The sequence below is a fragment of the Columba livia genome, chromosome 1 (assembly GCF_036013475.1).
Source record: "Columba livia isolate bColLiv1 breed racing homer chromosome 1, bColLiv1.pat.W.v2, whole genome shotgun sequence".
Lineage (NCBI taxonomy): Eukaryota > Metazoa > Chordata > Aves > Columbiformes > Columbidae > Columba > Columba livia.
In genome coordinates this window covers 208,224,663-208,237,331 of record NC_088602.1, presented here as the reverse complement: position 1 = coordinate 208,237,331, position 12,669 = coordinate 208,224,663, and the positions used below count along the sequence as shown (strand labels likewise).

Below are 12,669 nucleotides of genomic sequence, written 5' to 3'. Positions count from 1 at the left end.
ATCATCCAGGTATGAGCACATTTACTAAACTCAGAGTAGGCAAATGGCAAGCAGCAAGCCAAGAATAACAGGTTTATTACTTCTGTCAAGTTTGCCAAGTGGAAAGTCAGTAAGAGGCAGATTATTTTTCTTTCAAATGGTTAAGAAAACAGCAAAGGACCTGACCTTCCATAAACTGTGCTTACAGAAACTTGTATTCTTACACTGACCACAGACATATACTTGGAAAATCCTCTGGTACCTGTGCAGAATTTTACGTAGCAACAAGTTTTTGGCCAGATTTTAGAAAGCCATTCAAAATAAAAATGAAGTTGAAAGCTCTGAAAGCAGAGTATTCACTATAAAAATTCTGATTTTTCATTGGAAAGGGAAAGAGAAATAAACTCAGTAAGTTGTTCAAACTGGTCAGTTTTCAGTTGGTGGTATCAGCACACACTTGAATGCCACAATGTTCATTTTAATTCTCTTCTCCACACCACCAAGTCAGTTTAATGTCAGCAAAACACCCCCCAGTTCCTCTGTTCTGCACTTAAATAAACATGTGGTTGATGAGCACAACTGGAAAGGCAATGGAAGATTTGTTTTCTCTTTTAATACTGAATACTAAAAGCACTACACAGCCCCTTCTCCCCCAATCCCTCTGCCTTTCCATCAGGCTCTGGATGAAGTGCCCATAATGCCAGCTGTGCCCAGCTGTTAACAGCTGCTCAAGACAACAAGCAGCAGCTGGCTGCTCAGCACAGAGGAATAAGAGGTCTGTGCATCTCTAATCACACCCAGCAAGCCCCTGCACTAGCCAAGTTTAACATTCCAGTAACCACAATGGGGATTTACTAGCCCAGAAGTTTCTAAGCTGCTCTACCAACTTACAAAGTGCTTTAGATCAAGTTAAATCACAGCCTATGGATCTATTTCTCACTATTCAATTAAAAACAACTATTTAAAATTCACCTTGCTTTTTACTTCAAATTTTATTCAGTGAAAGTAGTGAAAGGTCCAAGACTTGAATTAATACCACCTGCACTTTCCAAAGCCGCATCAGAATGTCAGCGAAGGTAAAAATCAAGCGAGACAGCGCACCGCTTGGGAGATTAAAGAGCTTCAAACTTGCAAGAGAAATCAAAACCAGACGTTCTCCTCAATGTCAGGCGTCGTGAATCAAGAGTGTGGTGGGGATACTTACAGAATGGAACAACATACAGTGTCCTATTCGGGACTGGATATCCTCGGGTCCGGCGTTACAGGAATCCTCTCTCAGAAGTTTCCATGTCTGACACTGACAGTCGAAAGCAAACAACCCACTGAACTGTGGTTCGCTGGCTCTGCTGTCATCAACGCTGCCGTTGCAGGTCAGAATTCGGCCTCCAAAGGTGTATATCATGTGTTTTTCGGAATCCATGCACATCTGTAAGAATAAGAGAAGCGGGTTTAAGTCATCACATTAAGACTCGAACATTTAAAGATTAAACATCCCTCCCCTGCAAGTGATACTGAGTAAGCTCGATGATAATCTGCACATCTACTGAACCTCTAATGAGCAGAAAAGAACACACCCTGTCTTCATGGTTGACAGGTATTAATCTCAGAAAACGGTTCCTTTATGTTAAAAGTGAGTCTAATTTAACTTACTATTTAATAAGCAAAAGAAGAAAAGACTATTGATTATAGGGAAAAATATTTCAGTCTTTCACCAGGATCTGTAGCCAATTCTGCCAGAAAATTAACAGAATATCACCTTAGACAGTGGCTGTGCAAGGGAAAAATTCAAAATCACAGCTAAATTTACTGACTGCTACTCAACCAGTCTGCAATTTATCACTCAGATTCCATTCCAAGTATATATTTAGTGTTACCCCCATTGCTTCAACATAAAGTAGGGCCATAACGTGGCCAAGGTTTTTTGATGAGCCTGCAGCAAAAACGTGTTTATCCCCAGAGTGTGAATTCAAGTTTACAACACGAGGAGATGCGCTGCAGTATAAATCAAAACTCCCTGACTCCAGGTGATGTTTTCAGCCACAGTGCAAAGCAGAGAGTTACAAAACACCAGGGGGGAAACCAAAACCCAAACCACAGACAAGGTTACAGTAAGATAGAGACGCTACTCAGCAAAGCAACACAACACTTGGAGTGCAGCACATTGTTGCGAAGGTTAAACAAAAATGACTCTTGCAGTAAGCACTGAGGGAGAGAAAAGGAAGAGCTGCAGATTGATAAAGAATTCAGGGAGAACATTCCTAACAGACAGCAGGGGAAAAGAAGAAACAACTTCAGAAGCAGGCAAACAAGGTACCCAGAGTATCCTTGCCAGCTGACCATTTACTTTTTGCCTTTTCCCCAACACCTGGGAGACTGGTATTTGTTATTAATAGAACAGAAAGACTGATTGTTTTTTGTTCTGCAGACAACACGTATCTCTAATTTTGGTGTCAGCAGAAATGCATATTGTGCTGGCAACCAACAGCTTGAGTTACGAAACAATGAGTACCAATAAAAGCCATTCTCGGGCTGCTTTAAAAATCATTATTGATGTGCTGTTCCTTGGCCGCACTTTATAAAAGTCAATTAAGAAAAGAAACCCTTTTTCAAGTACACGAAAGTCATTAAAAATGCAATATAAATTAATAAAAGTATTCCATTTGAACACATGGACAGGTGTGGCTTTTTAAAAGACTAGTCACCACCCCTTGAAGGTCTTTCAATCTCTACAAAGTAAACACGTTCTCCAAATTTTACAAGATATTCCATTTTGAAAGAATCCTGATCTCTTGGCCCCATTTAGTCAGTTTGCGTATAGTATTTTTCTAAATGTACCACACACAGCTTGGCAAGTTGTTCCCCAACACCCTTCCAAGATCTGCAAACCGAGCTCAACGAAACCAATTAAAACCAGATGGACTGCGCTTTGAGCTTTAATAAAACAGGTCCTAATAAAATTGATTAGTTTGTAATGGTTATGATTCTCTTGACTCTGATCAGAATACCAGTAGTTAGTGTCCTTAGATAAATGCTATTAGAGTTTAACTAAGTGGAGATCACTGCAATGAGACCTGGTCCAGCACTTTAAATCTACAATCAAAACATTGAGAACTCGCGCTCTGAGTATCAGCGTAAGCCGACCTGATGATCGAACACCAGCTTTGGGCCTCCATCCGCCGCGGTGTCCTCGCTCAGTAACATCCACGTGTTGGTGTCGATGTCGTAGCGATAGAAGTCGCTTTTCAGAGATTTGCTGTTCCTCACGGAGGAATCCAGATAGCGTCCCAGCGTGTAGATCTGCCTTCGCTGGATGTCAATGCACATCTTGTGACAGGATCGGGCGCTAGGGCCGCTCTAACGAAGAAAACAACCATAACAATAAAGTGAATAATGGATTTAATGTTGCTCCAGGTAGGGCACTGAGGGCAAATAAGAACTATCAGCAACTGGAAAGCCTTTGAGAATTCAAGAAAATCTGCTTGTAATCAAACGCACAACTAAAAGTATATACATAACAGGACATTCCACAACTTTTGCCTCTTAGAAAGACACCAATAAAAACCATAACACATTTTTTTAACAAACTTATGACTCGGAATGTTTTTTGTAAGATTCCTTAGAAACCAGACTGTTTCCTCCACAAGAGGCGTGAGAAAGCCACTTGATCTTTTAAAAGTAACAGAAGCTGATACACAGAAGAGGCAAATTAAGATGTCACAGCCTATAAATAACCACACAGAAAGAAGATTAAGAAGCGCTCTATTACAAGAGCCCCTGTTTTATTAATAGGCTGTTTTCTAACAGATCATAACCAGAGACTCCCACAAGCCATCGTATCCCGTAACGGGTCTTTGAAGGTAACAAAAGCGCTCCCTGTCCTTCACAAATAGATACGGCCCTTCCAGCCTCCAAGTCCAAGCAAGTTTCCCACGGTAAGCAAAACTGCCTTAAACTATGATCTACAAGAGCAACACGGAGGGACGCTGTCAAGTTATTCTGTGCTCATCCATCCAGGAGTACTCGGCTTAAATCATAGACTGATCTATTGAATGACATTATGACAATGCTACACAGTGCTGGGCAGCGTCCTTTCTGCTTCTCAAATCTGATTTTGAGACCCTTCGCACACGCATCTTGAAGCATAAGAACAATATTCCTGCACTCCAAAATACTAAAAATTGAGATGCGCAAAGTCTTGTCAGCAAAAGAGGCAAAAAAACAACTTGACATCATGCTTACAGAGAAATTCTGCAGTTTATTTGGCCTCGGTTTGCATAATTTGGGCACTTTATAAATGAGGATGGCAGAATAAGGCTGGCTAGCTAACTCTGACAGCCAGAAAAACAACATTAAAACTGATATGACTTCAAGTGACAAAAAACATGTACAGAAGTATGAAAGAAAACATCTATTACAATCTATTGAAAAATAAAGATTATACAATTAGGAAATGATATAAGAAATCACCATTTATTAGAAGACTTACAGTTAAAGAAGAGTAATCATGCCACACCAAATAATCAGCACAGCGTTTGCTCCATGTCCTACTAAATATTGTCTTTATATAAAAATCTCCGTTATTGTACCATTTCATGTAAAAAATGATACTGAACTGATTACTGAAACTCAAAATACACTGATGGAATATATTTCACTAATAAAATATGAAAGCAAACATTACATGTTTGTAGTCAAAACTTCACTATGCATGTTGCAGAATTCAATTTCTTGACTAACGAACAGCTACAAGAAGCTGCTAAAAGTAACTCAAACAACAAGCTGAATTGTTCGTATTTTGTAAATACGAAGCATTATGTTGGCCACGATTACATCTTTGAGGATTAGTTACATCATGGTAATTAAGATAATTTTTGAAATAATTTGATAATTTTTGAAATATAAGCATAAAATCATGAAATGCAGCAAAAGTTCACTCATTGCCTTTGGTCACATGGAAGAAGCTGATAAAGAAGGCAACAACATACTTAACTTTGTTCCTAGAAAATAAAAAAAGGAACCTTCCAAAGGACCCTGTTCCACACATAAACGGTGGTTTCTTTGCATAAAAAAGTACCAATCTGTGTATTCCCAAAGGTTGGGCGGGAAAAAATTTAATGAAATAGAACAAGGGCAAGTGTAGAGTCTTGAATCTGGGCAGGAACAACCCCAGGTTCCAGTATAAATTGGGGAATGACCTATTAGAGAGCAGTGTAGGGGAAAGGGACCTGGGGGTCCTGGGGACAGCAGGATGACCATGAGCCAGCACTGTGCCCTTGTGGCCAGGAAGCCAATGGTACCTGGGGTGGGTTAGAAGGGGGTGGTCAGTAGGTCAGAGAGGTTCTCCTGCCCCTCTGCTCTGCCCTGGGGAGACCACACCTGGAATCTTGTGTCCAGTTGTGGCCCCTCAGTTCCAGCAGGACAGGGAACTGCTGGAGAGAGTCCAGCGCAGGGCAACAAAGATGCTGAAGGGAGTGGAGCATCTCCCGTGTGAGGAAAGGCTGAGGGAGCTGGGGCTCTGGAGCTGGAGAAGAGGAGACTGAGGGGTGACCTCATTCATGTTTATAAATATATAAAGGGTGAGTGTCAGGAGGATGGCGCCAGGCTCTTCTCAGTGACAACCAACAGCAGGGCAAGGGGTAATGGGTTCAAACTAGAACACACAAGGGTCCACTTAGATTTGAGAAGAAACTTCTTCCCAGTGAGGGTGGCAGAGCCTGGCCCAGGCTGCCCAGGGAGGTTGTGGAGTCTCCTTCTGTGCAGACATTCCAACCCGCCTGGACACCTTCCTGTGTAACCTCATCTGGGTGTTCCTGCTCCATAGGGAGATTGGCCAGGTCCCTTCCAATCCCTGACATTCTGTGATTCTGTTGTCCCTGATTCACAAAAAAGTAACCCCAGCAAACAAAATCCATCTGTGGTTGTGCAGCTGGGACACTTGCGGAAGTGTCATTGTTCCCCTGCCAAAGGCCACATATTGTCTTGGCACAGTGGCCTTGCAGATGAAACATTAAGACCTGTGTCAGGTCACCACAGTTTTTTAATTGAACCCGCTGATTTAAGTATTTCCCTGCACTCTGTAAGCTCTATATGTTTCATGGGCTGAAGTAAACCCTACCGAATTTGCTCAAATAACACCTTGGGCACTTGCACAAATAAATCTCCATGATTTCCACACCTGCCCTGCCTTGAAGAGCCACATCATCAACTCAAATTTGTCGGAGTAGACATAAAGCTGAGATATTCGACACATAACACACCAGTTTCAAACCACTGCCATCAACAGCACAGGCACTACACTGGCTAAGCATACAACATACAGATTTCAGGCCCTAAAACTATGTTAAAATACGAAAAGAGTTCAGGAAAATATCTATTATTTCTTTAATTATGTACTGGTCACATCTCACAAAGTAGTATCTGCCTTTTTAAAGGGCTACTAAAGGTTTTAAGTTTGATCGTTTCATCTATACAGGCACAGAAATTTCATCACTTCAAGTTCACTTAAGAACTTCAACTGCACCAACTTGGAGAATCTACCACAGCATGAACTCTGTCATGAAATATAGAAAACTTCATCCAATCAATGGTATTTTCTCAAAGTGGAGTTATGCCTGCATACCACTTACAAGATCACATGGAACCTGCCCAAGGTTTACTAATACGAGTAAACAAACAGCAGTAGACATTGGTTTGACATTTGAGACTGGAGAAAGGCCTAAAAGTGTGTTCACTTGAGAGCTACTCAATTCGACCGTGGAAGTCCTTGTAGTATGTTTAATATACACCTCAAAGGGAGACACGAAGTCCATTTACAAAGATAGAAACGGGCAGACACTTAAAATGAATAAAACACTTCAAGGCACATGTGGTTAAGTGAATCAAGAGCCCGTGGGCAGCTGTGAATGTTCATTTAAAGACGTGTACTTGATGTGGTTACAATAGCGAGCCTGTTGTGCAGACAAAGAACACGCTGCCACAACTTGTCATGGAGAAAGTGACCCACCAAATTCAAATGGGAAAGAGCTTGTTCATTCCAGAAAAACTGGAACTTGACCCCTTAGAAGCAACAAGTGAAAAAAATTGACCATAATAGACATGACTCTTTTAAGCCACGGTTAAAGAGATCAAGGATGGTTAGACAGCAGAACAACCTTTTGTCCCCTCCTGCCAAAATGTAGTCTGGTTGATAATTCAAGCATTAATGTCCCAAGGTGACTCAATCTTACTAGAGATCTCTACATCTTTCTTCAAATTTGGGCCTTATCAAGAAAAATAAACTGCAGACACACAAAAAGTATCTATTGTACTTGCTACACCTGTAAGCACACTAACTGCCATTCCCAAACCTACCTGCAGCTAATGGAGACAGTTTCACCTGCGCACTGATAACCACAAGAGAAGATTAAACAAGCCCAAATCTTCTTGAGCAGAGCAGAAGGCAAATATCAGATTTGACCAGCTTGCAATCACCTGCTCCTGTGGTCATGTGAAGTTATAACAAATCAATGCAAGCCTTCTCATTAAGTACACTCTCTTTAGATCTAGTTTCATTGAACTGTCTTCAAAGTTCTTCGCATGGGAGCTAAGCTTTTGCAGATGAAGGTTCAAGAACTGATTGACTGATTTAGTAGAGATTTTAGTTCTTAAAAAGAGCTCATCTTAGTTAAAACAGCCTCGAGTAGGTCACATCCAACAACAGCACCCAAATGATCGGAACAAACACCGGCTTTGGGGCCTCCTTCCAATTCTCATCAGGAAGCTCCTGGCACGCACGCTGCAGAAACCACACATGAAAGCAGCTTGTGACCGGGCTAAGTTCTCATTCAGAGGGCGAGCAATGTGTTAACGCTGCTTTGGCCAGTCCCTCCGCTCACGCCAAGGCTGCAATGGCAATAGTAAAGCATTAGCATATCACATTTCTAACCCGCAGGACACCAAACAATACCAAAGATTACCAAGTACGGGCACCGTTCAGTTTCTGTGGGACTCAATAAGCGCCCACACGGAGCTAAGACGGACCTGAACAAAATGGCTCTCTGCCACCCGGCACCGCCGTGCAATTAGCACAGCATAATAACGGCTAAGACAGATTAAACAGTACATGCCACGGCCCTGTTTTAGAGCGCTACAAAATACCAAGCTTCTAAACCCAATGCTAATACCCTTCCTCAAACAGGCTGGTCTTGATGCAACTCTTCTGGTCTCTAAAATCCAGATAAATGCCCTGATGAGGGTGGGATGGTAAGGAAAGGAAAAGTTTTGTGGAGCTCGGAGTACCTAAAACAGGCTTTCAATTCTTTAAGCACCCAGTAGCGAGCAACGCCAAATAGGATTTTTTGGTTTTGTCAGCGCTACACGAAATTCAATTGTGCAACGCCAAGTGAATACACAGTATACTTTATGAAAAGCCTTCTCAACACGCTAAGCCACTTTATAAAATCTAATTAGAGCTTTCTTCATTTAACTTGCAAATGCTGAAAGCAATTATCCCACTTAAGGACTAACTTACAAAACGTTTTCAACAAGCAACACAACAGCAGCGAGAGACAACACTGCCTCAGAATAATGGATTTGTTCCTATACAGGAGAGAAAGGATTGGGACTCAGCTCCTTAGGGTATGGCCTGCTCAAATAACTATTTATGCCAGAATCACCATGCATCATCTTAGCAACAGCATCCCGGCATGCTCCGCTACGGCACAAACATGATAGCTTTCATTTCTTGTTTTCTTTTTAAATAAGTGTCCTACGAACCCGCTTTAATGTGAACAGGACAGCGGGAAGCCAGTTCCACTCCCCATCCCACCCCCAAATAAAAACTGGGGGAGCTTGGCTTCTTTCGGTTGTCATAACCTTTTGCAAAGAAAGGGTTTTCAGTTGCAAGGAAATCTGTTTTATTCAGGCTGATCCAGATGAAAAACCTCAGGAGCGAGCCTGGACCCTGTTCAAGAGTCAGGGAAATAAAAACAAAGAACAGCTGACTAATTCTCCCTTCTCGGTGCTGTAAAAGACTGAATGGAATGTGAACACTGCCTCCAGTATAAAGTTCAAAAATAAGCGTCATGAGGTAAATGCTCTTGTCCTAAAGTAAACTAGGACGAGGACATAAAAAGGCACAAACAACCTACTTTGTTTCCAGTTCCGAGAGCAGGCTGTCATGCAACAAATAGTCCCCCCTGCCTACACACAACTGCGGAGATTAATTGCTCTCATTTCCCACTTTCAGAATATAATTCATTTCCTGCTCCACCCCCCCAAAAAACGGGGAAAGTTCGCCACAATCTTGAAAATGAAAGGAAATGTATATTATTCTTGGCATTCAGTCAAGTCTATATGCTTTAGGATTAGAGCTTGATAGTGCTTTATCAATGCCAGTCTTAGATTAAACATTTTGGGAGTACGCGTTAGCCTAAGTTGTATCTCAAAATGATTTGCTTTAATCTAGATGAGAACTAAATTCAGCAACAGAAACAATTGCAGCCTTGCGCAGAATAAAACACTTCACTCGAATTGCTCACAGAAGGCATTTTAATTTTCTCATAACTTAAGAGTGCCAGAAACCTAACAAAAGAATCGAATCTATTGTTTTTTATGGTAGCATAGAGTAATTGTATGGCATATCAGCACAAAACACAAAGCAAAGTGAGCTGAGGATGATGTATTTATTGATTCTAACGCCCACGCGATCACTGACCACGTGCTAGGAGCACAGGACCCCAACAGAAATGTAGAAACATTCTGGTTGGAAAAGACTTTTAAGAACATCAAGTCCAGCCATTAACTCAGCACTGACAAGTTCACCACTAAACCAAGTTCTAAGAACCTCATCTACGTGTCTTTAACCTCTCCAGGGATGGTGACTCCACCACTGCCCTGGGCAGCCTGTTCAATGCCTGACAAACCTTTCTGGGAAGAAATTGTTCCCAAGATCCAACCTCAACCTCCCCTGGCACAACTTGAGGCCATTTCCTCTGGTCCTGGCGCTTGTTCCTGGGGAGCAGATCCCAACCCCCCCTGGCTCCAAGCTCCTTTCAGGCAGTTCAGAGATCAGAAGGTCTCCCCTCAGCTCCTGTTCTCCAGCTGAACCCCCCAGGTCCCTCAGCTGCTCCCATCACACTTGTGCTCCAGGCCCTTCACCAGCTCCGTTCCCTTCTCTCAACTCACTCCAGCACCTCAAGGGCTTTCTTGGCATGAGGGGCCCAAAACTGACCCCAGGATTCAAGATCTCACCAGTGCCCAGTACAAGGGTCTTGCACACTCAGAACACAAGAGCATCACAACAGCAGTAGTAGCCAAAGCACCCAGCACAGGCTCAGGGTGTCCAACATCCATCTATAAGGGTTTCTTCAGCGTGCAAGATCCTCCCGTAAACAGCATATCCCGGCTACTTTTTCCTTATCTTTATGATGGCAAAAAAAAAAAAAATCACTGCTACATGTGTCATTTCACATCCAAGACTTAACAGCTCTAGCACTAGACTTAAAAATCCTTGCATGTCACGCAGGGTAGATACAGTTAAGGATTAAACTGGGATGGGAGTCTAGCTCAAAAAAACATATTCTGGATGCAGATTGTACACCTCATTCACTAAATTACTCTTAAGTAAAAGCTTAAAGCAGCATATGAAACTAGACTAGCAGCCACACATTTCCACTCTAACATATTCTTGCCACAATTTATGGGAGATAACAGATATTACAACCTACTTTTATAGGCTGCTGTACCAGCTATGAAGGATACTCTTCGAGAGTATGCAAGTTAAATGTGTTCTGTCAATATTTCAGGAAGCCTATTAAATAGATCAGAACCTGGCTAAGAATTACAACACTTGAAAGTCCCCAGGACCAGTACTGGGAAGCCATGAGACTACCCAATTTTTCACAAAAAAAACAGTTAAATGTCTAATGACAAATTTTAAGTTTGGATATCAAAAGGTTTCTGACAAGTATTTGCAAATATTTAACTATTAATAAGTGTAGCCACAGCTAAGACAAGGAAGATATCCTTTGGTCAGGCAGCTGACAGGGTGTTTGAGCTATGGCTAATCCGCTTGCAAGTACCTTCCTACAGCAATGCAACTAAATAGATCTACTCGCAAAGTCCTTTCTGGGCATCTGACTCAGACATGATGGAGCAGATTAAAGTCAGTGGAAGCTTTTAGCACGTAGTTTTGAGTCAACTCTTAAGGTGGGAAAACAAGAAAATTCAACAGGATGAAGTGTTTTTTTGTCTTCCTAAAAGCACACACATATTTGCAATAGTCCTAATTTCTCACTGTTGATCTTCACAGCCTCAAGCTGAGCCTTCCACAGAGAGACTTTCCCTGCTTAGACTACAAGTAAAAAAATGGCCCAGCGTTCTATTTTTGAAAGAGTTTGATGAGCTTGTAAGTCAAATGATTAAGCTCAAAGATCATACAATATGCTCCTTACAATAGCAGTGGACTGGATTTGACGGCCCATGAGGGGACCATCCCTTTCCGTCCTATACAAGACTTCACTCAGTTTGCTCCACCCTACAGGGATCAGTGCGGGTCCATTCAGCGAGACCTGGCCAGGCTGGAGGGCTGGGCAGGGAAGAACCTGATGAGGTTCAACAAGGGCAAGTGTAGGGTCCTACACCTGGGGAAAAACAACCGCAGATACCAGTACAGGTTGGGGTTGACCTGCTGGAAAGCAGCTCTGCAAAGAAGGACTCAGGAGTTGTGGTGGACAACAGACTGACCGTGAGTCAATAAAATGCCCTTGTGGCCAAGAGGCCAATGGTCCCTGGGGTGCGTTAGGAAAAGTGTGACTAGCAGGTCAAGGAGGTTGTTCCTCCCCCTCTGCTCTGCCCTGGCGAGGCCACATCTGGATTTCAGTGTCCAGTTCTGGGCTCCCCAGTTTAAGAAGGACAAGGAATTACTGGAGGAGTCCGGTGGTGGCTACGAAGATGCTGAGGGGTCTGGAGCATCTTTCTGACGAGGAGACACAGAGAGAGCTGGGGCTGTTCAGCTGGAGAAGAGAGGCTGAGAGGGAATCTCATCAATGGTTATAAATATCTCCAGGGTGGATGTCAGAGGATGGACCAGACTCTGTTCAGTGGTGCCCAACGACAGGATGAGGGGCAACGGGCACAGACTGAAGCACAGGAGGGTCCATCTGAACATGAGGAGAAACTTGTTTCCTTTGAGGTGCCAGAGCCTGGCCCAGGCTGCCCAGAGAGGTTGTGGAGTCTCCTCTGGAGACATTCAAACCCACCTGGACACCTTCCTGTGTGATCTGCTCTGGTGACCCTGCGTTAGCAGGTGGGTTGGACTGGATGATCTCCACAAGTCCCTTCCAACCCAAACCATCCTGTGATTCATCACAGCACAGGTGAGCACAGACTCAGTGCAGCACACAAACATTGCTATGAAAATAAAGAGATAGTGTTCTATTGCCATGAGATTACATCTTAAAAATTATTCTCCCAGGAGGCCTGCCTGCAGAATAGGATGAGCCAGTATATGATCTATTGGCTTCTGATGAATCCTGATTAAAACACTTCTCTATGAAATAAAGAGCACCCGGTGAATTGAGTCGTGAACTTTCCGAAGTACCAATATTCTCTTTTTGACAGCTGTGTTGCACAAGTTTATCTACAGCACAGAAACAACTTTGGTAACTGATGACTGTGATGCTGCCAGTGCAGGGAGCTGCATTCCTGGGT

General features: G+C 42.8%; 1 protein-coding gene across 5 annotated transcripts in view; it reads right to left on the bottom strand.

The window, feature by feature from the left end:
• MKLN1 (muskelin 1) overlaps nt 1–12,669 on the bottom strand; it is a 106,194-nt gene that overhangs the window by 29,948 nt on the left and 63,577 nt on the right. For all 5 annotated transcript variants that reach the window (XM_065049314.1, XM_065049316.1, XM_005504098.3 and 2 more), the window contains 2 exons: nt 3,121–3,333; nt 1,184–1,405 (listed from right to left, as the gene is read on the bottom strand). In XM_065049314.1, the coding sequence (XP_064905386.1) occupies nt 1,184–1,405; nt 3,121–3,333 (435 nt within the window). The remainder of the gene's footprint in view (nt 1–1,183; nt 1,406–3,120; nt 3,334–12,669) is intronic.